The 26,197-nt window shown below is 38.4% G+C and overlaps 1 protein-coding gene across 1 annotated transcript in view; it reads left to right on the top strand.

The window, feature by feature from the left end:
- MEIKIN (meiotic kinetochore factor) overlaps positions 1–25,724 on the top strand; it is a 104,683-nt gene extending 78,959 nt beyond the window's left edge. The window contains exons 11-12 of the mRNA XM_021084744.1: positions 13,037–13,160; positions 24,376–25,724. Of these exons, the coding sequence (XP_020940403.1) occupies positions 13,037–13,160; positions 24,376–24,407 (156 nt within the window). The 3' untranslated portion in view covers positions 24,408–25,724. The remainder of the gene's footprint in view (positions 1–13,036; positions 13,161–24,375) is intronic.

Here is a 26,197-nt window from a genome sequence, read left to right as displayed (position 1 = left end):
CATAAATATGTTGATTTGTGTTGTATTTTTGATTCCACATACAAGTGATATCATATGGTATTTCTTTCTCTGACTGACTTCACTTAGTATGATAATCTCTAGATCTATCTGTCTTACTGCAAATGGCATTTTTCAGTTGTTTTCGATGGTTGAGTAATATTACAACACTACATCTTCATCCATTCATCTGTTGATGGATATTTAGGTTGTTTCCATGTCGTGACTATTGTAAATAGTGCTGCTATGAATGTAGGGGAGCATGTATTTTTTTGAATTATAGTTTTTCATATGCCAAGGAGTGGGATTGCTGGGTCATGTGGAAACTCATCTATTTTTAGTTTTTTGAGGAACCTCCCTTTTGTTGTCCATAGTGGCTGCACCAATTTACATTCCCACCAATCAGGTAGGGGGGTTCTCTTTTCTCCAAATCCTCTCCAGCATTTGTTATTTGTAGGCTTTTTAATGATGGCCATGCTGACCAGTTCAAGGTGATACCTCATTATAGTTTGGATTTACATTTTTCTGATAATTAGCAGTGATTAGCATCTTTTCCTGTGCCCCTTTGGCCATCTGTATCCACTTTGGAGAAATGTTTATTTAGGTCTTCTGCCCATTTTTTGATTGGGTTGTTTATTTTTTTGTTACTGAATTGTAGGAACTGTTTGTAGATTTTGGAAGTTAAGCCTTTGTTGATCATATCATTTGCAAATACTTTCTTCCAGTCCATAGGTTGCCTTTTCATTTTGTTTATGATTTCCTTTGCTGTGCAAAAGTGTCTAAGTTCTATTAGATCCCTTCTTAAAAGTTTTGGTCTTACTTCTATTGCCTTGAGCGACTAACTTAAGAAGACATTGGTGTGATTTATGTCAGAGAATGTTTTGCCTGTGTTCTCTTCTAAGGGTTTTACAGTTGTTGTGTGGTGTAAGGGTGTGTTCTAACTTCATTGATTTACATGTGGTTGTCCAACTTTCCCAAGACCACTTGCTGAAGAGACTGTGTTTCCCCCACTGTATATTCTTGCCCTTTGTCAGAGATTAATTGTCCATAGATTTGTAGTTTCTTTTTCTTTTTAAAACCAGTATCTTTACTAAATCTTTCATTCCATGAGCATCATATATTTCCTGATTTATTTAGGTGCTCTTTAATATTTTTCAATAAACTTTTTATTTTAAGGAGAATGACTTTGCAGTTTTTTGTTAGACATATTCCTAGGTACCTTGTATTATTTGATGCTACTGTGAATTATGTATTTTTATAATTATATTTTCTAACTTTTTGTTTATGGAGTACATAAATAGAAATGATATGTATATATTTGTGCATAACCAAAACCCTGCTAAATCCTATTAATGCTAATATATGTTTGTGGATTCTTTTGGATTTTCTGTGTAGACAGTCATATCATCTGTGAATAATAATAGTTTTGATTTTTCCATGTGAATTGCCCTATATTGTTCCATATAGCTGATAAGACCTCCAGAACAATGTATTTCTTATTTGAGATCATAGGGGAAATTGTTTTAAAAGTTTCACTGTTAAGATTAAAGATTGTGCAACTGTGTTGTAGATAACTTGTACTAAGCAATATAACTTGTGGTAAGATGCAACTCAAAAAATTTTAGTAGCTAAAACAACAGAGGTTCATTTCTTGCTCATGCCGCATCTCCATTCACTTGACTTAAGGTTCTGCTCATTGTAGCTGATAGAGAAGCCTCCATCTTGAATATTGGTAGAAAGTATGCCAGTGGGCTCTGGAAAGTCTTCTCACATTGGTAATTAAATATTCTGATACTTCTGCTCAAAACTCATTGGCCACAAATAGTCACATGGCCTTCCTGAACCAGAAGAGGGCCAGGAATTTAATTTTCTCCAAGAAAAAACAAAAATCATTGAGAAACAATACTTGAAATCACTACATCTTTTACTAGGTTGAGAAATTTCCAGTATTTATAGTTTTCTAAGATGCATGAGTTTTATTAAATTTTTTCTGCATCTTTTGGGTATATGCTTGTGTGTTTTTCTCTCTGCCCATTGATGCTATCATTCCACTGCCTTCTCACTTACATGTTGCTGTTGAGACTCTTCTACTAGCCTAATTGTCATTTCCTTGTAAATTATATGTATGCAGAAAAGGGTTAAATTGGCAGGCCTGCACATTCCAAGACCTATCCTGTGATGAGGCTCCTGGCAGATGACCTCTGAGCCCTTGGAGTATCCTGCTCAATAAGAGTGTTTTTTTATGTCCTGAACTAGGCCGCATAGTTTATGCTAACAATGTGATTTATGGTAAACACCTGTTTTTGTTGCCTGAGGCTTTGGGACAACTTGTATTAGTTGACCTCTGGGGTACTGGGGTCTGAGTAGCTGAGATCAGTCATGCAGGCACTGCATGCTTATGTGACTACTCCAAATAGAAACCATGATGCCAAGGCTCACTGAGCTTCCCTGGTTGGCAGTACTTTGCACATGGGAAAATTGAATACTGTCCATGTGACTTCAACTAGGGGTAGACAACTGCAAGCCTGTCCTCCTGAATTTAGCCCTGTATGCTTTTTCTTCTGAACTCTACCCAATGTGCCTTTTCCTTTTCCTGATTTTAATATTTTAAAATTAATTTTTTTTGGTATTGAAGTAGAGTTGATTGGCCATATTATATTATTTCCTGTTGTATAGTGATTTAGTATTTTTGCAGATTGTACTCCATTATAAGTTATTGTAAGATAATGGCTAAAATTCTTGTGCTGTATAGGATATCCTTATTGCTAATCTATTTTATACGTGGTAATTTTTATCTATTAATCTAATCCCCCTAATTTGTCCCTCTCTTCTTCCCTCTTCTTTTTGATAGCCACAAGTTTGTTTTCTATACCTGTAAGTCTGTTTCTCTTTTGCAAAATATATTTATTTGTATTATGTTTTTAGATTCCACATATAAATGATATTATACACTATTTATGTTTCTCTGATGTATTTCATGAAGCATAATATACTCAAGGTCTATCCACATTGCTGCAAATGGCAGAATTTTATTCATCTGTATATATCGTCTTCTTTATCCATCCATCTATTTTGATGAGCCCTTGGCTTGCTTCCACGTCTGGCTATTGTAAATAGTGCTGTTGTGAACACTGGGGTGCATTTATCTTTTCAAATTAGTGTTTTTGTTTTTTTCTAAATCTATACCCAGGAGTGGGTTAAAATGGTAGTTCAATTCTTAGTGGTTTGAGGAACTTCCATATTGTAAATAGTGGCTTCACTAATTTACATTCCACCAACATTGTATAAGGATTCCCTTTTCTCTAGATCCCCTCCAACTTTTGTTTTTTGCAGACTTTTTGATGATAGCCATTCTGACAAGTGTGAGGTGATATCTTATTGTTTTGATTTACAGTTCTCTAATAATTAGTGATGTTGAGCATCTTTTCATGTGTCTAATAGCCATCTCTATGTCTTCTTTAGAAAAATTTCTATTCACATCTTCAGTCCATTTTTTTATTGGGTTGTTTTGGGTTTTTTTGATACTGAGTTATATGAACTCTTTTCATATTTCAGATGTTAACCCCTTTTGGTCTCATCATTTGCAAATATATTCTCCCGTTCTGTAGATTGTTTTTTTCATTTTGTTGATAGTTTCCTTTGCTGTTCAAAAGCTTTAAAGTTTAAGTAGGTCACATTTGCTTATTTTGGGTTTTATTTCCATTACTCTAGGAGATAGATCCAAAAAAATATTGCTACTATTATGTCACAGAGTGTTCTGCTTATGTTTTCCTCTAGGATTTTTATGGTTTCAAATCTTTTTTATTTTTTATTTTTTTGTCTTTTGTCTTTTTAGGGCCACACGCACAGCATATGGTGGTTCCCAGGCTAGGGGTCAAATAGGAGCTGTAACTGCCGGCCTACACCACAGCCACGGCAACACGGGCTCCCGAGCCATGTCTGCAACCTATACCATACTCAAGGCAATGTCAGATCCTTAACCCACTGAGCAAGTCCAGGGATTTAACCCACATCCTCAAGGATGCTAGTTGGGTTCATTAACCATTGAGCCACAATGGGAGCTCCCCCAAATTGTATACTTAGGTCTTTAATCTATTTTCGGTTTATTTTTGTAAATAGTTTTAGAAAATGTTCTAATTTCATTATTTTACATGTAGCTGTTCAGTTTTCTCTAGAACTGCTTGTTGAAGAGGTTGTCTTTTCTCCACTATACGTTCTTGCATCCTTTGTCATAGATTAATTGTTATAGATATGTGGATATATTTCTGGGCTCTTTCCATTGATCTTTGTGTCTGTTTTTGTGCCAAATTAATTAATTAATTAATCAAAACAGATAACTTTTTTGAGTACTGTAGCCTTTTCTGATGTCTGGAGGGGTTATACCTCCAGCTTTATTCTTTTTTTCTCAAGGTTGTTTTGGCAAGTTGGGATCTTTTGTGATTCCATATAAATTTTAGCACTATGTTTTCTAGTTATATAAAAAATGTCATGTTTATTTTTATAGGAATTGTATTTAACCTGTAGATTGCTTTGGGTGGTATGGACATTTTAATAATATCAATTCTTCTAATCCAAGAGCATGGGATATATCTCCATTTCTTTGTATCACTATTAGTGTATAGAGATGCAACAAATTTCTGTATATTAATCTTGTGTCATGCAACTTTACTAAATCCATTTATTTCCAGTAATTTGGGGGTAGAGGCTTTAGGGTTCTATACAAAGTATCTTACTATCACAAATAGCGACAGTTTTACTTCTTCAATTCCAATTTGGATACTTTTTGTTTATTTTTCTTATATTATTGCTATACCTAAGACTGCCAGGACTGTATTGAACAGAATTGGTGAGAGTGTGCATTCTTGTCTTGTTTCTAACTTTAAAGGAAAAAGCTTCCACCTTTTCACTATTGAGTATATTAGTGTGGGTTTGTCATAGATGGCTTTCATCATGTTGAATTATGTTCCCTCTATTTCCACTTTGTTGAGAGTTTTTATCATGAATGGATGTTGAATTTTGTCACATGCTTTTTCTGTGTCTGTTGAGATGGTCTTGTGATTTTTTAGCCTTCCTTCTGTTAATATGATGTATCAAATGATTGATTCACAAATGTTGAACTGCCCTTGTGACCTTGGAATAAATCCAACTTGATCATACATATGATCTTTTTTATATATTATTGGATTCAATTTTCTAATATATATTTTTTTTCTTTTGGCTATACCCATGGCACATAGAAGTTCTTGGGCCAGGAATCAATTCTGAGCCACAGCTGCCACCTACACCACAGCTGCAGCAACACTGGATCCTTAACCCACTGTGCTGGGCCAGGGATTGAATCTCTGCCACCACAGTGATACCATATCATTAACCTACTGCACCACAATGGGAACTCTAGTTTGCTAATATTTTATTGAGGTTTTTTGCATCTATATTCATCAAAGATACTGGCCTGTAATTTTCCCTTTTTATAGTATTTTGGTATCAGGTCAGTGGTGACCTTGTAGAATGAATGAATTTGGGATAATCCAATTTGGGAGTGTTTACTCTTCTTCAGTTTTCTTGGAATTATTTGAGGAGAATAGGTGTTTGTTCTTCATATGTTTCATAGAATTCCTGTTAAGCTGTCTGGTTCTGAACTTCTATTTGCAAGGAGTTTTTTATTTTTTTATTTTTTGCTTTTTTAGGGCCAAACCAGCGACATATGGAAGTTCCTGGGCCAGGGACTGAAACGAAGCTGCCTCTGCAGGCCTGCATCACAGCCACAGCAATTTGGGATTCAAGCAGTGTCTGTGACCTACACCACAGCGCTCAATAATGGCGGATCCTTAACCTACTAAGTGAGACCAGGGATTGAACCCACATCCTCATGGATACTAGTTGGGTTTGTAACCCACCGAGCCACAGTGGGAACTCCTGCAAGTTTTTTAAATTATATATTCTGGGAGTTCCTGTAATGATGTGGTGAAAACAAATCCAATGAGGAATCATGAGGCTGCAGGTCCGATCCCTGGCCTTGCTCAGTGGGTTAGGATCCAGTGTTGCCATGAGCTGTGGTGTAGCTCGAAGACATGGCTGGGAACCTGCATTGCTGTGGCTGTGCTGCAGGCCGGGAGCTGTAGATCTGATTAGACCCCTTGCCTGGGAACCTCCATATGCCGTGGGTGTGGCCTTAAAAAACAAATAAATATATATATATATTCTGTTTCACTTCTAATGCTGAATATGTTTAAATTGTCTTGTTACTTTTTGATTCAGTATTGGCAGTTTTGTATGCTTCTGTAAATTTGTCTATTACTTTTAGGTTGTTCAGTTTGTTGGCACATAACTGTTCATGGTATTAGGATTTTTTGTATTTCTGTGGAACAGTTGTTATTTCTCCTCTTTCATTACTTATTTTGTTTATCTGAGTCCTCTCTTTTTTCTTCTGGGTAAAGTTTTATCAGTTTTATCTTTTTATAAACCAGCTTTTGTTTTTATTGATCTTTTCTATTGTTTTTTTTAATCTCTATTTTTACTTATTTCCTCTCTGATACTTATTATTTCCTACCTCCTGCTGACTTTGGTCTGTGTTTGTTCTTTTTTCTAATACTTTTAGGTGGTAGAGTAGGTTGTTTATTGGAGAATTTTCTTGTTTCTTGAGGAAGGACTGTATCAGTATAAATTTCTCTCTCAGAACTATTTTTGTTGCATCTCATAGATTTTGGAAACTTTTGTTTCCATTTCATTTATCTCAAGATACTTTTTGGTTTACTCTTTGATTTTATCATTGAACTGTTGGTGTTTATTGGTATGTTGTTTGGTCTCCACATGTTTTGTTCTTTTCTCTTTTTCCCGTAGTTGATTCCTATTTACATACCATTGTGGTTGGAAGAAATATTTAATATAATTTCTGTCCTTTTAAGATTGTTTAGGCTTATTTGGTGGCCTGATATGTGGTTTATCCTAGAGAACATTTTATGTGCACTTGGAAAGAATGTGTATTCTTCTGCTTTTGGATTTAATGTCCTATCGATATCTATGAAGTATAACTGGTCTGTTGTTTCACTTAAGACCATTGTTTCCTTGTTCATTTGCTGTCTGGCTGACCTTTCCATTGATGTCAGTGCAGTGTTCAAGTCCCCTACTATTATTGTATTATTGCCAATTTCTTCTTTTATGACCGTTAGTATTTGCTTTGTATATTAAGCACTCCTTTATTGGGTGTGGATATGTTAAAGAGTTTAATGTCCTTTTCTGGTAGTGATTCCTTTATCATTATGTAATTGTTTTCTTTGTCTTTTGTTATAACTTCTGTTTTAAAGTCTATTTTGTCTGATATGAGTATTGCTACCCCCTCTTTTTTGTTGTTTTTGTTTGCATGTAATATATTTTTATCTCCCCTCACTTTCATCTGTGTGTGTCTTAGGCCCCAAAGTGAGCCTCTTCTAGGCAGCATGTTGAAGGGTCTTTTAATCTAATCATCCTCCCTATGTCTTTTGATTGCAACATTTAATCCATTAACACATAAAGTAGTTATTGATAGGTATGTACTTACTGCCATTTTATTGCTTTCTTCCAGATGTTTTTGTAGTTTTTTTTGTGTTCTTTACATTTTTTCCCCTACCATTGTGGTTTGATGAGTTTCTTTAATAATATGCTTTTGTAAATTTCTTTTTGGTTTCTGTTTATCTCTTGTAGGTTTTTTGTTTGTTTTTTTGATCAAACCATGCCACAGCAGTTGACAACATGAGATACCTAAGCCACTAGTCCACCAAGAAACTCCTATTGTAGTGTTTTGATTTGTGGTTACCATAGATATAATATTGACCCATAATTATATCTACTTGTTTAAAACTTGTAGTCATTTAAGTTCAAACATTTCTAAAAGACCTACATTTTTTGCTTTTTGCCCTCACATTTTCTGTTTGTGTCATGTTTTATATCTTCATGCTTATCCCTTAACTGTTTATTGTAATTATAGTTGCTTTTATAATTTTTTGCCTCTTAATCTGCATACTGGCTTATTTAAGTAATCTTTAATTTTTACTATGTATCTTCTTTTCCTAGTGGAACTTTCTCTTTCCTCTAGATTCTTTTCCGTTTAGAGAATGTCAGCATTTCTTTTAGGGTGTCTTTAATATTGATGAATTACTTGTAGTTTTTGCTTGAGAAACTTTTAATTTCTCTTTCTTTTCTAAATGATAATCTTGCTAGGTAAAGTATCCTCAGTTGCAGTGTTTTCTTTTCTTTTTTTTTTTTCTTTTGCTTTTGAGGGCCACACCTTTGGCATATAGAAGTTCCCAGGCTAGGGGTGAATTGAAGCTGCAGCTACTGGCCACACCCACAGCAGTGTCAGATCTGAGTCATGTCTGCAGCCTACACCACAGCTCCAAGCAACGCTGGATACTTAACTCTCTGAGCAAGGCCAGGGATCAAACCTGCTTCCTCATGGTTACTAGTCAGGTTTGTCACTGCTGAGCCACAATGGGAACTTTGGTTGCAAATTTTTCAGTTTCAGGACTTTGAATATTTCATGCTACTCTCCTCTGGCCTGCAAAGTTTCTGCACATAAATCAGCTGGTGGTTGTATGAGGATTCTCTTAAACATGGCTCTTTTTTTCCTCTTGCTGCTTTTAGAATTCTCTCTTTATCTTTGACTTTTGCCATTTTGCTTGTGATATGTCTTGGTGTGGATTTGTTTGGGTTCATCTTGTTTGGGACCCCTTGTGCTTTCTCTACCTGAATATGTGTTTTCTTCTTTAGGTTTGTGAAGTTTAATTTTTTAAACTTAATTTCTTAATTCTTTAAGCCTTAATTTCTTTAAATACAGTTTCAGTTTCCTTCTCTCTCTATTCTCCTTCTGGAACTCCTAAAATGTGAACTATTGTCACAATTAGTGTTATCCCAAAGATCTCATAGATTTCTTTTGTTTTTTTTTAAAATTAGTCTTTCTTTCTGCTGTTCTGATTAGATGATTCCCATTATTTTATCTTCCAAATCACTTATACATTCTTCTGTATCACTTGGTCTGCTATTCATTCCTTCTAATGTATTTTTTATTTCAACTATGGAATTCTTCATTTCTGATGAGGTCTTTTTTGTATATTTTATTTCCTGGTTAAAATGATCAGTTTTTAGATCAGTTGTTTTTCTTAATTCATTTAACTTTTTTATTACCAATGTTTTGAATTCTTATCTGGTAAATTCCTTATTTCTGTTTCATTATTTTTTTTCAGAGGTTTTTTCTCTTGCTCTTTTAATTGAGGGTAGTTCCTTGGCCTTTTCATTTTACTTAACTTTCACTACCTTTGTGAATTTAAGTGAAACCGTTACCAATTATGATCTTGAAGGGATGTTCTTATGTGAAAATTTCTCATTGTAAACTGTATGTGCTTGATGCCTTTGATAGCAGTGATGGATTTGACGTGGATGCCTGTCATGTCTTTTTTGGGTGTGTGCTGACAGCTATCACCTTGAAAGTCACTGGGGCTGGAGACGGAGGAGTTAAAACTTGTATAGGCTGTGAGGAAGGACTTCCTCTCTGCTGAGTGGCTGTCACCAGCCTTTCATGGGTGGGCTCTGATCTAAAGTTGCTGGAATAGAAGCAATAACGATTGAGCTCACACTGGCTCTGTTCCCTTTAACTGTGTTTTTCCTTCTCCCTGCACTAGCACCTTTGCCCTGAAGGAAGGGAGGGCTGAAGTGAGTGGGGCTTGTGTAACTACTGTGGTCCAGTGCTCTGCCTGTGTAGTTCACATCTTTTCCCTGCTCATGACTACCCCAGATCTAGTGTCATGGCATGGCATGGCATGAGGTGAGCGGGGCTGGAGTGTTCACTCATCTTGGGCTGGGGTATACAATGAGGCAATTGAGGGCAAATCCAGTAGTTGTGCTGCTGTCAAAAGTCTGGGCTGCTTCTGGGGGGTCTTTTGAGTAAGCACCAGCAATGGCCATCACTGCTCCACCTGCATTCTGCCCCAGGACTGGATTACCTTTGCATCACAAGATTGAGTCTTTTTCTCCGTCCTGGCTGCCCTAGATTCAGTGCTGCACTGTGGTGTGGAGTGAGCTGGGCCAGAGCATTCACTTAACTCAGGCTAGGGAATACAGCAAGGTGGTTGTGGGAAACCCAACAGCCATTAGGGAAGACCTCTGCCCTTCCCTGACTAGGGACAAGCCAGCACCTGTGTACTTGTCAAATGTGTGGAGTCCAGGTTTCTCCAACATTTATGTATCTCCCAGTGGTTCTCCATCCAGACAAAGGGGCTTGTTTCCTATGTGTAGAACTCCAGTACCAGGATAGCCAGTCTGCAGCTAAACCTGCTTACTCCCCAAAGTGGTGTCTACCTATAAAATCTCCTTTTTCCTGAGTCCATTCAGAGGGGCACATGTCCTGAACTGATGGCTTTTCTTTTCATCCTATTCAATTATGTGTATAATTTTCTTTCTTTCTTTCTTTCTTTTTTTTTTTTTTTTTTTTTTTTTTTTTGTCTTTTTGCCTTTTTCTAGGACCACTCCCAAGGCGTATGGAGGTTCCCAGACTAGGGGTTTAATCAGAGCTGTAGCCACCAGTGCTAGAACCACAGCAATGCGGGATCCGAGCCACATCTGTGACCTACACCACAGCTCACGGCAACGCCAGATCTTTAACTCACTGAGCAAGGCCAGGGATTGAACCCGCAACCTCATGGTTCCTAGTTGGATTCATTTACCATTGCTCCACAACGGGAACTCCAGATATGTGTATATCTTTCTTAAAGCCTTGGTTGTACAGGAGTCCTTCTGCCAATTTTCATTTGGTTTTCAGTGAGAATTTTTCCACACGTAAGTATATTTTTGATATGTTCGTGGAGGGAAGTGAGTTCCATGTACTTTCACTCCACCATCTAGACCTCTGTCTCTGATTTTAATCTATATCTTTTTCCTGTAATAAATCATAATTGTTAAGTATAACAGCTTTTCTGAATCCTATGAGTCCTTCCAGCAGATCAGTGAGCCTAAGTGTGACCTTGGAAATTGATATATCTTTTATTTCTGGCTTCTTTTAAGTTCCACTTATCTTGGGTATGCTATAATTTCATGAGAATATGTACATAAATGGATCAATATTTTTGTTTGCTGTTCTTTTAAAATTCTAATTTCACTTGGAATATGAGGCTTCCTGAATCTGTGAACTCATGTCTCTCATCAATTTGGGAAATTTCTTAGATATTATCTTCTATTCTGTCTGGAATGGCAATTAGTGTAGGCCTCCAGTAGTATATGTTTCCATCTTCAATACCTTTCAACCTCTCTTTAATATTTTTCATTTATTTACTGTATTCTGGGTAGTTAATTTTTCAGTAATTTTTTCTTTAGCTGCTATTCTGCTTAAGCCCTTCATTGCATTTTTTATCTTAAACAATTTTATTTTTCATTTTAAGAAGTTAAAATTGTTTCTTTTTCAAATTTGCTTTCATTCCGGATAGTTTCTTGCTGCTTGGTCATCTGTGAGATTTCAGTTGTTAATTTGTAAACCATTTCATACACTGTTATTTTATTATGATTTGGAAATTCTAATATCTGGTGTTTTGGGCACTTCAATCCATTATTTGATATTCCTGTACAGTTTTTCATATGGCAGCTTGGTTTCTCATAAGTTCGATACTTACTATATTGTTGTTATAATAAAATTATAGAAAGATACGAAATGTGTTTTGTCCATCATTTCTGCTTGGACTATTCTGAGCCGAATCTTGAAGAACAACTCTGATGCTGACCTTGACCCTGATCATTTATTTTGTTGCTCTTATTAGATGAGACTTCTTTGGGCCTAAATTGGGGATCGCATCCTACTAAGAGGATTTGTTTCTGTTTATCCTTCATCAAGTGTAGCTAGGATTGAGTATCAATCTGGGACCACTTTGGCCCCCTTTAATGGTTCTGGTTTTGTGCCAGAATCGTAAGTTCAGCATTCTCGTCTTCCTGTTGGCCCATTTACAGTTTCCTTGTCTGAGCCAGGCACTATACCCAAGGCATGGAATACATTGCTTGTCTAGGCTAAATCTTGTGGCCATGTTGGTGCTCAGAAGTGTTAGTGCTATCAGCCCCTTCCAATCTGTAAGGAGTAGTGTGCAAGCTAATTGAATGAGTAGCCTCTCCCAACCAGAAGGATAGAAGATGAATGCTGGGCAGGAAAACTGTACGTGTCTACCTCAGAGAATGTTATGAATTTTACATTAGAAGAGGTGTCGGTAATAATTTTATTTAAAATAGGAAGGTCCCTTCATAAGTATATATTTCTACTTCTGAGTTCTTAGAAACAAGATATGTCACGTCTGAAAGATATGGCATTTCTTTATTCTAGAGACAGTCTGGTTGGTGGGATATTATCAAAATTAACTCAGTTGGGAAATCAAGTTAATCTAGTGTTTGACTCTGCATTAAATTCACATTTATGTTTTAATTCAGTGAATTCTGTAAACTTTCTGTCCCCACTTCAGAATGCTTGAATCTCAACTCTGTCATTACTTTGTCTTTGTTGTTGTTTTTTTTTGTTTTTGTTTTTGTTTTTGTCTTTTTGCTATTTCTTTGGGCCGCTCCCGTGGCATATGGAGGTTCCCACGCTAGGGGTTGAATCAGAGCTGTAGCCACCGGCCTACGCCAGAGCACAGCAATGCAGCATCCAAGCCGCATCTGCAACCTACACCACAGCTCACGGCAACGCCGGATCGTTAACCCACTGAGCAAGGGCAGGGACCGAACCTGCAACCTCATGGTTCCTAGTCGGATTTGTTAACCACTGCGCCACGACGGGAACTCCTGTCTTTGTTTTTAAACAGTTATATGCAACCTCTCTGAACCTAAGTTTCCTTGTTTTACAACTGGGGATAATATAATCTGCTCTGCCTGGATCTTGTGAATATTAAATAAGCAGATGTTTTAAAACCAGTCACTTAGTGTCTAGAGTGGTATCTGTGAAATACACAGATATTGAAATTATTTGCCTTTGAAATAAAACAACATACAGATATAGTACCTGGAAAAATTATGCAAAATTTAATTTTTTCTTTTTTAGGTTCCTTCAAATACATCAGAAATGTGTTGTATTATTAAAGCATCACCAGGAACTAGACAAGTAGAAAGTAAAGGTATTATTTTAAAGAAGAAGAAATATTCTCTTCCTAAAGATACTCCTCAAGGTAGTGTAGTATGAATGCATAGCATACATTTTGGAATATATAAAACATTTTTTTCATTGTAAATTCCTTAGTACACAGGAAGTTCAGTTATAAATTGTATTCTGAGAGTTCTTGCACAAAGTGGAAATGTTAAAAGTATAAAAAATCTTGGTCAGTTTTCAGAACCTGAGTAAAATAATTTTTTTAAAGTCTTACACTTCATTTTTTGAAAAATTAACATATGTCATTGATTTAAAGTGTATTTATTTAGTATTCCTCCTCATAACTATTTGAAATTTAGTGTTGTTGGGTTTCTTATTTAACAGATATTTCATTTTTAAAACTAGGGAGATATTTTTGTATTTACTTATCATTGGTTGAGAACTTTCTCTGTGGAAGGCACCTAATTGTATCTTCTTTATTTCTCACTAACACTTTATGATGATGGCTATATATGCAATTCTCATTTTATATATTAAGAATCTGAGGCTTATGGAGATATAAAGATTTTGTTCAAGATCATACTGCTGCCAAGTGGTGAAGAGGAATTCCATTTTTTTTTCAAGGCTTCTGAATTCCAAGTTTAGATTCTTCTGTACTTTCCTTACTGAATATAAGTCAGAATGTGTAATAACTTGATGGAGCTGGAGAAGCTTTTACAAGTAAGCAGATAGTAAAGCAGTTGAAACTTAATAGGTTATGTATAACTTCAGTCCAGCTAAGTTGCTTACTCTTGCCGCACCTGTGACATATGGAAGTTCCTGGGCTAGGGGTCCAATCTGGGCTGCCACAGCCACAGCCAAACAGGATCTGAACTGTGTCTGCAACCTATACCACAGCTCGCCCTTTACCCATTGAATGAGGCCAGGGATCGAACCTGCATCCTCATGGATACTAGTCGTGTTCATTTCTCCTGAGCCACAACAGGAACTCCTGCTGCCTACTCTTGTTCCTTGTCCCCATTTCTTCCACAGAGCCTGCCCTGAGCACTCCCTAAGTCCACAGAGACCTTTTTCTTATTTCTAAGTTATTTTTTTCTAAGTTTTCTTTTTTCTGAGAGCCTTGACTACTTAATTAAATGACACTTGATAATATACTACTGCCTGACATAATTTACAAGGCTGTCTTTTCATATTATTTAGATTATATTTTAAGGGAGAGAAACAACATAATAGATTTCTTTCTATCTCTGTTTCTGATAGTTTCAGCACAGTGGTAGGGAATAGTAGATGATCTGTCAGTCAGGGTTCCACCAAAGAAACAGAACAAGTGGAATATGTGTATAGACACATATATCTATACATATGTAAAGATATTTATTTCAAGGAACTGACTTACGCAGTTGTAGGTCTGGCTGAAAACTGTAGAGCAGGCTGGAAACTCTTGGGCAAGAGCTAATGACACAGTCCTCGGAGGAATTTTTCTTCTTTAGAGAAAAATCTCAGTTTTGCTCTTAAGGTCTTTCATTTGATTGGATGAGGACTACTCACATTATTAAGGATAATCTCCTTTACTTAAAGTTAGTTATCATAGGAGTTCCTGTTGTGGCTCAGCTGTTAAAGAACCCAACTAGTATTCATGAGGATGTGGGTTTGATCCCTGGCCTCGCTCAGTGGGTTAAGGATCCAGTGTTGCTTCGAGCTGTGGTGTAGGACACAGATGAGGCTTGGATCCCTGTTGCTGTGGCTGTGGTGTAGGCTGGCTGTTGTAGCTCCAATTTGACTCCTAGCCTGGGAATTTTCATATGCTGCAGGTGTGGCCCTAATAGGGCCAAATTTAATTTCAGGGTCCCCCCCCCTCTTGTATTCTTCCCACTTATTAAATGCATGGACTCAGATTAAAAAGAAAACCAAACATAGTTCCCGTCGTGGCTCAGTGGTTAACAAACCTGACGAGTATCCATGAGGTTGCAGGTTTGATCCCTGGCCTCGCTCAGTGGGTTAAGGATCTGGCATTGCTGTGAGCTGTGGTGTAGGTCCCAGACACAGCTTGGATCTGGCATTGCTGCGACTGTGGCAAAGGCCGGCAGCTATAGCTCCCGTTGGACCCCTAGCCTGAGAACTTCCGTATGCCGTGGGTGCTGCTGTGAAAAGAAAAAAAAAGTTAGTTATAGATATTAGCTATATCCGCAAAAAAAAACTTTGCAGCAACACCAAGATTAGTATTTAATTTAGTTGGATAATGTTACCTAGCCAAGTTGACACATGCAATTAACCATCACAGTCCACTCCGTGTCAACTATGCATTCATGCACATCTCCTTAAACCATATTTAATCTCTAAATGAAGACAATAATGAAATTATTCTTATGCTTAACATAATAACACCGTCCCTATGTGAAACTGAACATGTGCTAACTCCTTTCCCAGAAGAGGATGCAGTCCTGGGTGATGTTTGTTCTTCTCCTTGATATATTGTAGCTTAAGCACTGTGATATAGTTAACTGTTATTAGTACAACTTAGGTACAACTTAAGTTAGACGATAGGGACATGAGAGCGGGAAGAAAACAAAGATATTTGCTTAACCAGTTGTGTGGTCATAGCAGGTATTTATAACTACCTTCCTTCATTGCCCATTCCATATTCTCTCTGCCCTCAGCAAGCACCTCGGTTGTGGTTCTTTGATCACGTGGCACGACTGTCATTTCTGAAGGGTCTCTGCCATTAAAAGTCCTGCTTAGATTGGGTTATTATAGTTTTTCACAGACCGTAATCACTGAGCATGGTAATGCTAACACTCTAAATGATCCACTGTATTCCAGACATACTCCTCCTTGCCTCCACTATGGTGCAGTAGTCTGGTTTCTCCTTGGTGGTCAGGATCAGTCACCTTAGCCAGTGCAGTGCAAAGTTCCTTCTTTGTCTGTTGACTCAGAGGCATGAGAAGCCCCAAATGGCCAGGTGGCAGTCTTGATTTCTAGTTCAGTGGAATCATTGTTGTGACTCCTAATAGAAGCATTCCTCCCTTTGAACCTAAGACCTCTAGACCTACAAGCATAAAGTCATGGCAACAGGAGGCAGAAATTTTGCCAGTGGGTCATCAGGGGTAGTAGTAAACAGAATTTCATTTCTACTGCTTGATTCTTGGGCCTGTGAATCCTGGCCATGAGAGAAACAATGCCAAATTTGGATGCTAATTCAGATCATGTACAACCTTCTGGAGAACCTTGCCTCAGCCCTGCAAGCTATTGCCATTTAGTTGGTGCTGTAACTGCATCTTCCAAAGGCTATTCCACCATTCTATCAAGCCAGCTGCTTCAGAATGGTGGGAAACATGGTAAGAGAGGGAATGCCATGAGCTTGGGCCTATTGCCAGAATACTTTTGCTATGAAGTGAATTCCATGATCAGAAACAATGTCGTGGTTTCCTGCCTTGGTGGATAAGGCATTCTCTAAGTCCTTGGATGGTGATTTTTTATCAAAAACATTATGTTCAGGGAAGGCAAATCCATATCCAGATGAAGCGTCTTTTTCAGTGAGAATAAAATGCTGCCCCAGTCATGATGGAAGTGGTCAGTGTAATCAACCTGTTGCCACTAGGTAAGCTGGCAGAGTGCTCCAGGGAATGGTGCAGTTTGGGAAACTAGGTGTTGGTCTCTGCTGCTAACAAATTCCATCCTCAGCAGTGGCTGTAACCAGACTGACTTTGGTGAAAGGAAGTCTGTTTTGCTGAGATCATACACAACCTCCATCCCTGCCACAATGGCCACTTTGTTCATTGGCTTATTGGGTGATGCTGGGGGTGGCTGGGGAAAGAAACTAACTGGTATTCACAGAACAGGTCATCTTATCCACTTGATTATTAAAGTTCTCCTCTGGTTAGATCACTGTTTGGTGACCATTCACATGGTACACAGATATTGTCATGTTTTTTCCCATTCAGAGAGTTCTGCCCACCTGCCTCTTCCCTTATTTTCTTGTTATTAATTTTCAAATAATGTTCCTTCCAAGTCTCTAGCTATCTGGCTCAACTGTTGGTCACAGCCCATGAATCAGTATATAATCACACATCCTGGCTATTTCTCCTTCCAGCAAAGTGAACAACCAGGTGCCTTGCTTGAAGTTCTGCCCACTTGAAGGATATCCCTTTACCAGTTTCCTTAAGGGATGTCCGAGAAAGAAGCTGTAGGTGCTATAGCTGTCTCCTTTCAGGTGGTGCTTGCATATCATCCAGATCCATCTGTAAACCAAGCCTGAGCTTTCTTTTCCTCAGTCGCCTTATCATAGAGAACTCCTCATGATGCTGTTAATTCAGGCAGGGAGAGAGAGGGTAATGTAGCCGGAGTCAGGACTATGGGCATCTGGGCCACTTCTTCGTGTAACTTACTTGTGCCTTAAGGGCTTGCTTGAGTCCAACCTCATATATACTGTTTCCATTTGATAACAGAATGCTGCTCTTCACAGCAAACTTTACGGCTTGGTGCATCAGACAACACACAATTCATGATGGGTAACTCATCTCTCATTATAACTTGGTGGCCAAGGTTACGTATTCAGTCTCTACTGAGACCCAGTATCAGACCAAAAGTTATTTCTCAAAAAGAGAGCAGTTACAGAGAATGGCTGTGCTTTTTTCCAAAATCCTAAGGGCCCTTACTGTGATTATTGATCTACAAGTTCCAAATAGCATGTCTTTCTGACACTGACACTTCAGGCACCATTGGATTTGCTGGCTCACATGCTACCAGTGGCAGAATATCTTGCACAGTAGTCTGTGCCTTTTGTAGAGTCTTCTCTTTGTTATGAGACCCCCTCAAAACCAGCAGCTTTTTAAAGTCGCTTAGTAAAAGGACCGGAGTATACACTCAACCGAGCAATATGTTGACTCAAAAGTCTAAAATGGCCCACTGGGAGTTCCCACAGTGGCTCAGCAGAAACAAATCTGACTGGTAACCATGAGGTTTCAGGTTCATTCCCTGGCCTTGCTCACTGGGTTGGGGATCCGGCATTGTCGTGAGCTATGGTGTAGGTCACAGACACAGCTCGGATCTGGTGTTACTGTGGTTGTGAAGTAGGCCAGCAGCTGTAGCTCCAGTTTGACCCCTAGCCTGGGAACTTCCATATGCTGCAGGTGCAACCCTAAAAAAGCAAAAAAATAAAAAATAAAATGCCCCACGAAGTATTGTGCCTCTTTTTTGGTTGTAGGAGTAGCCAGATGCAACAACTTATCCTTTATCTTACGATGCATGTCTCTCATATCACTGGATCCCTAGACATTTCACTAAGATGAAAAGAGACCCAGCAATTCCATTTCCCTGGACCCTAGAGACCCAGCAATTCCACTTCTAGGAATATATCTACTGTAATATGTACATATGTTCGTTGTAAGACATATACTAGAAGGTTCATAGCAGTACTGTTGATGATAGCTTCAAGCTGGATGATACCCATATGCTCGTCAGCAATAGAACAGATAAATAAACTGTGATATATTCATTCATGAGAGTGCTGTATGGCAGTGAGAATCTATAGTATACAGATATATGCAACAATATTGATGAGCCCCCTATAAGGAACCAAACACAGTAGAGTACATTTATTATTACTTATATTTAGTACAAAACTAGGCGAAACTTAACTACAACAGAAATCACCATAGTGGATGTCCTTGTTGGAGAGGGAGCATTAACTTGAAAGGGTTATAAGAGGGAATCCTGGGGTCCTGGTAGTGTTCCATTTCATTATCTGGATGCTGTTTACTTGTGGATGTTAAGTTTCTGAAGACCCAGCAAACCGTATGGTACACATATGTGTGCTTTTCTGCATGTATGTTATACTTCAGAAAAAAAGATAAAAATAGGACTTCCCATCATGGCTCAGTGGTTAACGAATCCAACTAGGAACCATGAGGTTGCAGGTTTGATCCCTGGCCTTGCTCAGTGGGTTAAGGATCTGGCGTTGCCGTGAGCTGTGGTGTAGGTCGCAGATGTGGCTCGGATCCTGCATTCCTGTGGCTCTGGCATAGGCTGGCAGCTGTAGCTCGATTAGACCCCTAACCTGGGAACCTCCATATGCTGTGGGAGCAGCCCTAAAAAAGGCAAAAAGACAAATAAATTAATAAATACATAAAAATAAAGAACCTTCTCTTAATTTGATCTTTTTGGCCTGTCATACTAATTTATGACATCAAGTAATGTCTGGGTTTAATTATGAAACAAATCAAAACTCATTTGTGTCTAGGAAGTTCTTTTGAGTGTTCAGACCAAAATTTTTAGTTTAATTCACAGAGAGACCCCACCACTGCCACCATGCGTGTTGAACCAATTGTGCCACCTCCTGGCTTCCTTCTAGGCTCTCACTTCATATAGCAGACTCCTCATTTAAGTAATTCACTTTAAACTTGTGGGCACTTGTCTCTGTCTTTCCTTTAGTAAAAATAGCAAAGCCTCAAGCTAACTGTGAGCCTGTTATTTTAAACACGCAGCAGCCTATTTTTAGTCCTGGCATTTAACAGTTTAGCTAGTTTGGCAGTAATCTAATCAGGACTACAGGGTGAAGCTCACTTTTGATGGTCTAGGACCCCTGTTCAGTATGCTGCTTGTTCGTTAATAGTGGACAAGTGACCCCTGGCACTATGCTGATTAAAGGGAAAAAATTGGTGAAAGTAAACCACTAGAGGAGTCCAAAGGAAATATGATAGAGGAGGTGGTGTGGGTAAGTAGAGATCTGAGAATGGTGACAGAGAGATAGAAGAGGGCTTCGAAAACATCCAGTATAAGGTTTCTTATTGTGTTGTCCTCTAACCACTTGTACCAGAATCACTGCAGACCTGGTAAATTAAAATCTCTAGAGGTAAATGGCACAAGAATCAACAATTTGATGAGCTTTCAAAGTGATCCCAGTGCACTAAAATTTGAGAACCATATAATAATCTAGTTTATTTTGTTCATTTTACATATAACAGAAATGCCCTGGCCATACTCATAAGTGACTTGCCCAAGTTCACACAGCCAATTACTGGCAGAATCAGAACTAGAACTTAGCTTTCTTGGTTTTCACTGAGTTTGACTGCCTAGCTCTCAAATAGGGAATGTGGAGTAGAGTAGATAGGGCTCTGAGTTTCCCAGCCCATCCAGACAGAGCAGTTTTACCTCTCTTCACTTTACACATTGGACTTTTCTATTTTATTTAAACAGAGACTTCAAGTATTTTTTTCCTCAAGAAGAGGCTTGGACAATCATTGCTTTGTGCTTCTTACAGTTATAGCAGTGGATGTCTAATTTATTAGTACTTCAATTCAGCCAACAATCATGCCTTAAGCACTGCATTATTAGCTTGGGTTATGAGTACAGCCTTTATCCTCTGGGGCTTACAGATTAGTGATAAGGTAGACCTCACAATCTTCTCTGTAAGTTGATAAATTAGAAGTGGAGCAAAGCACTCTAGGAGCCCCAAAGAGAATGCTTTTAACTTTGAAGTGTCAGGCAAGACTTCCAAACTAACAGTACTTTTTGGAAAATCAGACAAAACCTGTAGCTATCCTTATAGTACGATTTTGAGATTTCTTTTTTCTTTTTTCTTTATTATTATTATTATTATTTGTCTTATTAGGGCCATACCTGAGGCATATGGAGGTTCCTAGGCTAGGGGTCCAATTGGAGCTGTCGCTGCCAGCCTACACCACAGCCACAGCAACACCAGATCCGAGCTGCATCTGCGACCTACACCACAGCTCACAGCAACGCTGGATCCTTAACCCACTGAGCGAGGCCAGGGATCGAACCCGCAACCTCATGGTTCCTAGTCGGATTCGTTTCCGCTGCACCATGACGGGAACTCCGATTATGAGATTTCTGTTTTGTTTTCATCTCCAAAAGAGATGATAGTAGTGTGTTATAAGTTCACATCTCAAATTAGTAGAATAACAGCCTTTACCTGGATACAGATATACCTTTAGTGAGAGTTTGAGTTTTAGATACTGATAGCAGGTAGAAGTATCACACAGAAATGTCCCAAATGAGATGTAAAAAGATTTGAGTATCAAAGGAATGGGAATGGAAATCATGTAAGAGTAGAATATCACTAAGTTCATATCCTGTCTCTCTTAACATGAGTAACTTCCTTAAATCCTCCGAATTTCCCCCTTCTATCTGTAAAATTGGTGTAATACTAGTTCTTCACAGAGTTGTTTTAAGGGTTAGAGATAGTATATGTAAAGTATCTGACATATAATAATTACTCATTATGCAATAATTTTTACTTGCCTCTATAAGTTAATTCCTCAAGTCTAGCTCACTAGATCTTCCTTTTTTATCTTTGAAAACTGCCCCTTTGTTTTTACTAAATTGCAAAAAGCCTAGAATATATTGTGTGATTATTGTACTTAACGATAAATTTGGTTATGTCATTTCATGTACAGAAGATATGAAGTAAGTGTGTGTAGTCTTTGACACAGGTACATTGAACCAGCACAATTACAGTGATGAAGTATGCCAGCCAGTTCTTTGGGGGGAAAAGAAATCAAACTATTTTGACATAACCATAGACTTTTAAGTCTATTGGTTTGGTATTATGTAGCTATAGAATAAGAAGATGAAGTTCTGCAGTTGACTGGTTCACTCATTTGGAGTCTGACTGTCATATGCTACATGCAGTTGGTTGCTGGTAATAGTGAGATAGATAGATAGCTGTCTTTATGAAGTTAGTTATCTTATAGAGGAAGTCAGATATGTAAAACAAGTCCAGTGGAGGCATAGGCACTTTCTTTTTTTTTTTTTTTTTTTTGGTCTTTTGTCTTTTTGTTGTTGTTGTTGTTGCTATTTCTTGGGCCGCTCCCGCGGCATATGGAGGTTCCCAGGCTAGGGGTTGAATCGGAGCTGTAGCCACCAGCCTACGCCAGAGCCACAGCAACGTGGGATCCGAGCCGCGTCTGCAACCTACACCACAGCTCACGGCAACGCCGGATCGTTAACCCACTGAGCAAGGGCAGGGATCGAACCCGCAACCTCATGGTTCCTAGTCGGATTCGTTAACCACTGCGCCACGACGGGAACTCCGGCACTTTCATAGAACTAGATGTAGGATCCTGTTGGGGTGTATAGGGATGGCAGGAAATGCTCTGAAGAATAATCTGAAGCCTTGACTATAAGCCTTCTTGGCAGAGGGGCCAGAGTAAATAAAGGCACAGAAGCTTAAAGCTTCCTTGGGTAGTTGAGGAACCAAAAGTAGTTATATTCTGCTGGAGTGGAGATTGGACTCTGAAATTGATTAATGATTAGTAGTCAGGGGTCAGATCATGGAAATCCTCCTATACCAAACTGACTTTTGACTTTATCCTGGTCAAATTGCTTTTCAGTTAGATAATTCTACCTAGAAGTATGGACATGATTTGGAAAAGTTGAGCCTGGAAGCAGAAAGATCAGATGGGAGTTGTGAAAAGTTCCGATGAACAAAGCTGAGAAAATAAGGATCTCAGCTACTATATCTCAGAATGTGGTGCTCATGCTGCCTGTCTCTGGGAATTTATAAATAATGCACATTCCAGAGTCATTTCTTCAGCAATTTGATTCAGGATTTCTGGGGCTTGAAAACCAGTATAACCTTAAAATGTTTATTGGTTTAATTTCCAGGGCTTGGTACTATATAGATATTGGTATAGGATAGTGAGAGAGAAGGAGAGTAAGAGGATGACTCCTAGGTCTCTAGTGTTGCAAAGATTTTAAAATGATGCATTCTAGATATGTCAGAGGAAAATATAGAGCATGGCCCTGAATGTATATATAACAGCTGAAGAGGTGTAGGTGAAACTACAGAGTTGGATGGGTCGATTGCGTTTTGGAAAGTTGGTATGGGAGTTCCTATTGTGGCTCAATGGTAAGGAACCCAACCTTAGTATCTCTGAGGATGTAGGTTCGATCTCTGGCCCTACTCAGTGGGTTAAGGATCTGGCATTTCCACAAGCTGTGGTGTAGGTCATAGACATGGCTCGGATCTGGCATTGCTGTGGCTGAGGCAGCAGCTGCAGCTTTGATTCAACCCCTAGCCTGGGAACTTCCATATGTCACAGGTGCAGTCCTAAAAAGACAAAAAAAAAAAAAAAAAAAAAAAAAAGAAACAAAAAGATGTTGGTATGGAGAGGATGACTGTGGCACAGTTTCTGAGGTCTTTAATAAATAAGCAGACAGTCTCAGGTCATTGAAGAAATCAATAAGGAATAGAGGGTAGAATAGCCAGTACATCCCAAATTTTAATTTACTTATGAGTTGTTTAAAATGGAGATTTTGATCATGTGGAGGTTCCCAGGCCAGGGGTTGAATTAGAGCTGTAGCTGCCAGCCTACACCACAGCCACAGCCACGTGGGATCCAAGCTGCATCTGCAACACAGCCAATGCCGGATCCTTAACCCACTGAGCAAGGCCCTGTATGGAACCTGAGTCCGCATGGATGCTAGTCAGATTCCTTTCTCCTGAGCCGTGACGGGTACTCCTCTACATTTCTAATCACCTCCTAGGTGACACTGAAGTTACTAATCCATGGACCATACTTTGAATAGCAAAGATACAGGTCTTTGGTGTTCAGACGGCTGCACATCAGATCTTTAACCCACTATGGCAGGCTGGGGATCACACCCATGCTTCCACAGTGACCCAAGCTTCTGGAGTTGAATTCTTAACCCACTGTGCCACAGCAGGAGCTGCATAAGGGGCAAAAAAGTTTGAGTACCATTGACGTAGGCTAATTAAGCCAGGGGGTAAGGTATATCATAGTATGAAAGCCAGCTCCACTCTATATCTCCTGGTGTGAGATATTGGGAGGAAAAGCCCCAGAATCTTGTGCGAAAGTTCAGCTACTACGAAGTGTAGGAGAATACAAAGGAGAGATGGATAGAAAAATGTGAGGAGATTCTGCCTAGGTGGTGGCTGAGGAGGACGGGGTTGAGAAACACAACTAGATTGGTTCCACAAGGTTACAAGGCTGGAATGAGCACCCTTTGTGATGGCCACTGAGAGCCATATTTGCTGCATTTTCCACTGGAATGTTACTGAGCAGATCTCCTTGTGTCTCCAAAGAAAAGTATTATCGGCATGTCCAGGAAGGAGTGAGCCAGCTCTTCCTTTTTTTTTTCTTTTTTTTCTTTTAAATGATCTCTGGATTTGTTTCCTAAGGCTTGATGGAATGAAACTAGAGGAGTTGCCTGGATATCAAGAGTTCTCTCCTCCAGGGACTGGTTATTAATAACTATTATAAACCTGCTTGTGATGTATATGAAATAATCTGTTGTTATTTTTTCTCCAGATATTATAATAAAAACAAGTGGCAGGATGTAGCAGCTGTGGCTGAGTTTTCACTACTTTGAAGACTTGAATGTCATGAAGCAGAATATCTGCATGAAATTGCATGAAATTCAAAAATCAAATTTCTCTAATTATTTGTAATATATCCTGGTGTTGAAATTCTTTTTTGAGATTCTTATAAATTACTTTTAATGAGCTGATAAAGAATCATTCTTCTGTCTGTTTCTTAAATATGTGTATTTGTATTATAAAATAACAGCTAGCTTATATTATTAAGACTGCACACTAAGTAGGTAATTTCAGCTGCTTATAAAGACCCAACCCCAGGATAAGAGTTGACTTCTTTTGATTTTTTTTTCCCAAGTTTATCCTTTGTATGGATTAAAAGTAGTAAAATTGTTGATACTTACTTATATTACAAGCTATTTTTAACAGAACTTAATTGAAACCACATGAGTGAGAGACCTAATTCCAGGTCTGACTGAAAGAAACTCTATACTCAAGGTTTGCTGAAGTAGGGAATGTATAATAAGTACAATCAATCACACACTAATTATTTAATATATTACCTCATTCCCAAACAATCTTATTTAGCTCATACTATGTATCTGTAAGGTTTTTGTTTGTTTTTTTGTAATATACCTTGTTGTGGCATCTTGAAAATGCCCTTCCTAAAATTCAGCAGTCCTGTTGTCACTGAACACAGTACAATATGTAACTCTTAGTGATATTTTAACTCTGATGGATGGTTTTACTAATGTTATCATACATAAAAGTAAATGATGCAAATTTTCAAAGTTGCTTCAATATGAAAGAAAATTATAAAATCAAGGAATTAACTTGAGGTTACATAACTCATACAGTATTCAGTTTTAAATAGGTGTCCCATGAAGATATTCTTGTAAATGATTTGACAAGGCCTTAAGTCACTAACAAAGCTACTTGTGATTTTGGTTTCACATTTTAATCTGAAAGTGAAATATGGGGAAGTTGTGAGGAAATATAAAAGAGATCCTTAATGATGGAGGCTAGAACCAAATTTAGACCTGAATTCTAAATCAGTACTCAACTAAGTCAGCAAGTCTTGTGGTAGTTTTAAAAGCAGAAATTTGATAAGCAGTGGGGGAAGAAGAAATGACATAGAAGGCCTATTCCCTGCCCTCAAGGAGTTTATAATCCAAGGGGGAGGAGCGAGAATGAGAACAAGGTACTCATAATTTCTAATCAGGTAGTAGGATCCTGTGATAAAGAATATTTGGTTTTTTTTTCTTATCTCCCCAACACAATTTTTTTCCACTGTACAGCATGGTGACTCAGTTACACATACATGTATACATTCTTTTTTCTCCCATTATCATGGTCCATCATAGGTAACAAGACATAGTTCCCAGAGCTACACAGCAGGATCTCATTGCTAATCCACTCCAAAAGCAATAGTTTGCATCCCTTAACCCCAGGCTCCCAGTCCCTCCCGCTCCCTCCCCCTCCCGCCAGGCAGCAACAAGTCTATTCTCCAAGTCCATGATTTTCTTTTCTACAGAAAGGTTCCTTTGTGCTGTATATTAGATTCCAGATACAGGTGATATCATAAGGAATTTGTCTTTCTCTCTCTGACTTACTTCACTCATTGTGAGAGTCTCTCGTTCCATCCATGTTGCTGCAAATGGTATTATTGGGTCTGGTGTGGCTAGAGGAATTAAATATTTGATAGTTTCGTATTGCTTGTAGGAAAAAATAGAGCTCTCAGATTAAATACTTGGTTAGGATGATGTAATTTAGAAAGTGACAGAGCCAGGATTTGAAGTTAGGACTATGTGAGTCCA

Source organism: Sus scrofa, chromosome 2 (assembly GCF_000003025.6).
Source record: "Sus scrofa isolate TJ Tabasco breed Duroc chromosome 2, Sscrofa11.1, whole genome shotgun sequence".
In the NCBI taxonomy this organism is placed as follows: Eukaryota; Metazoa; Chordata; class Mammalia; order Artiodactyla; family Suidae; genus Sus; species Sus scrofa.
This window is presented reverse-complemented; position numbering and strand designations above follow the sequence as displayed.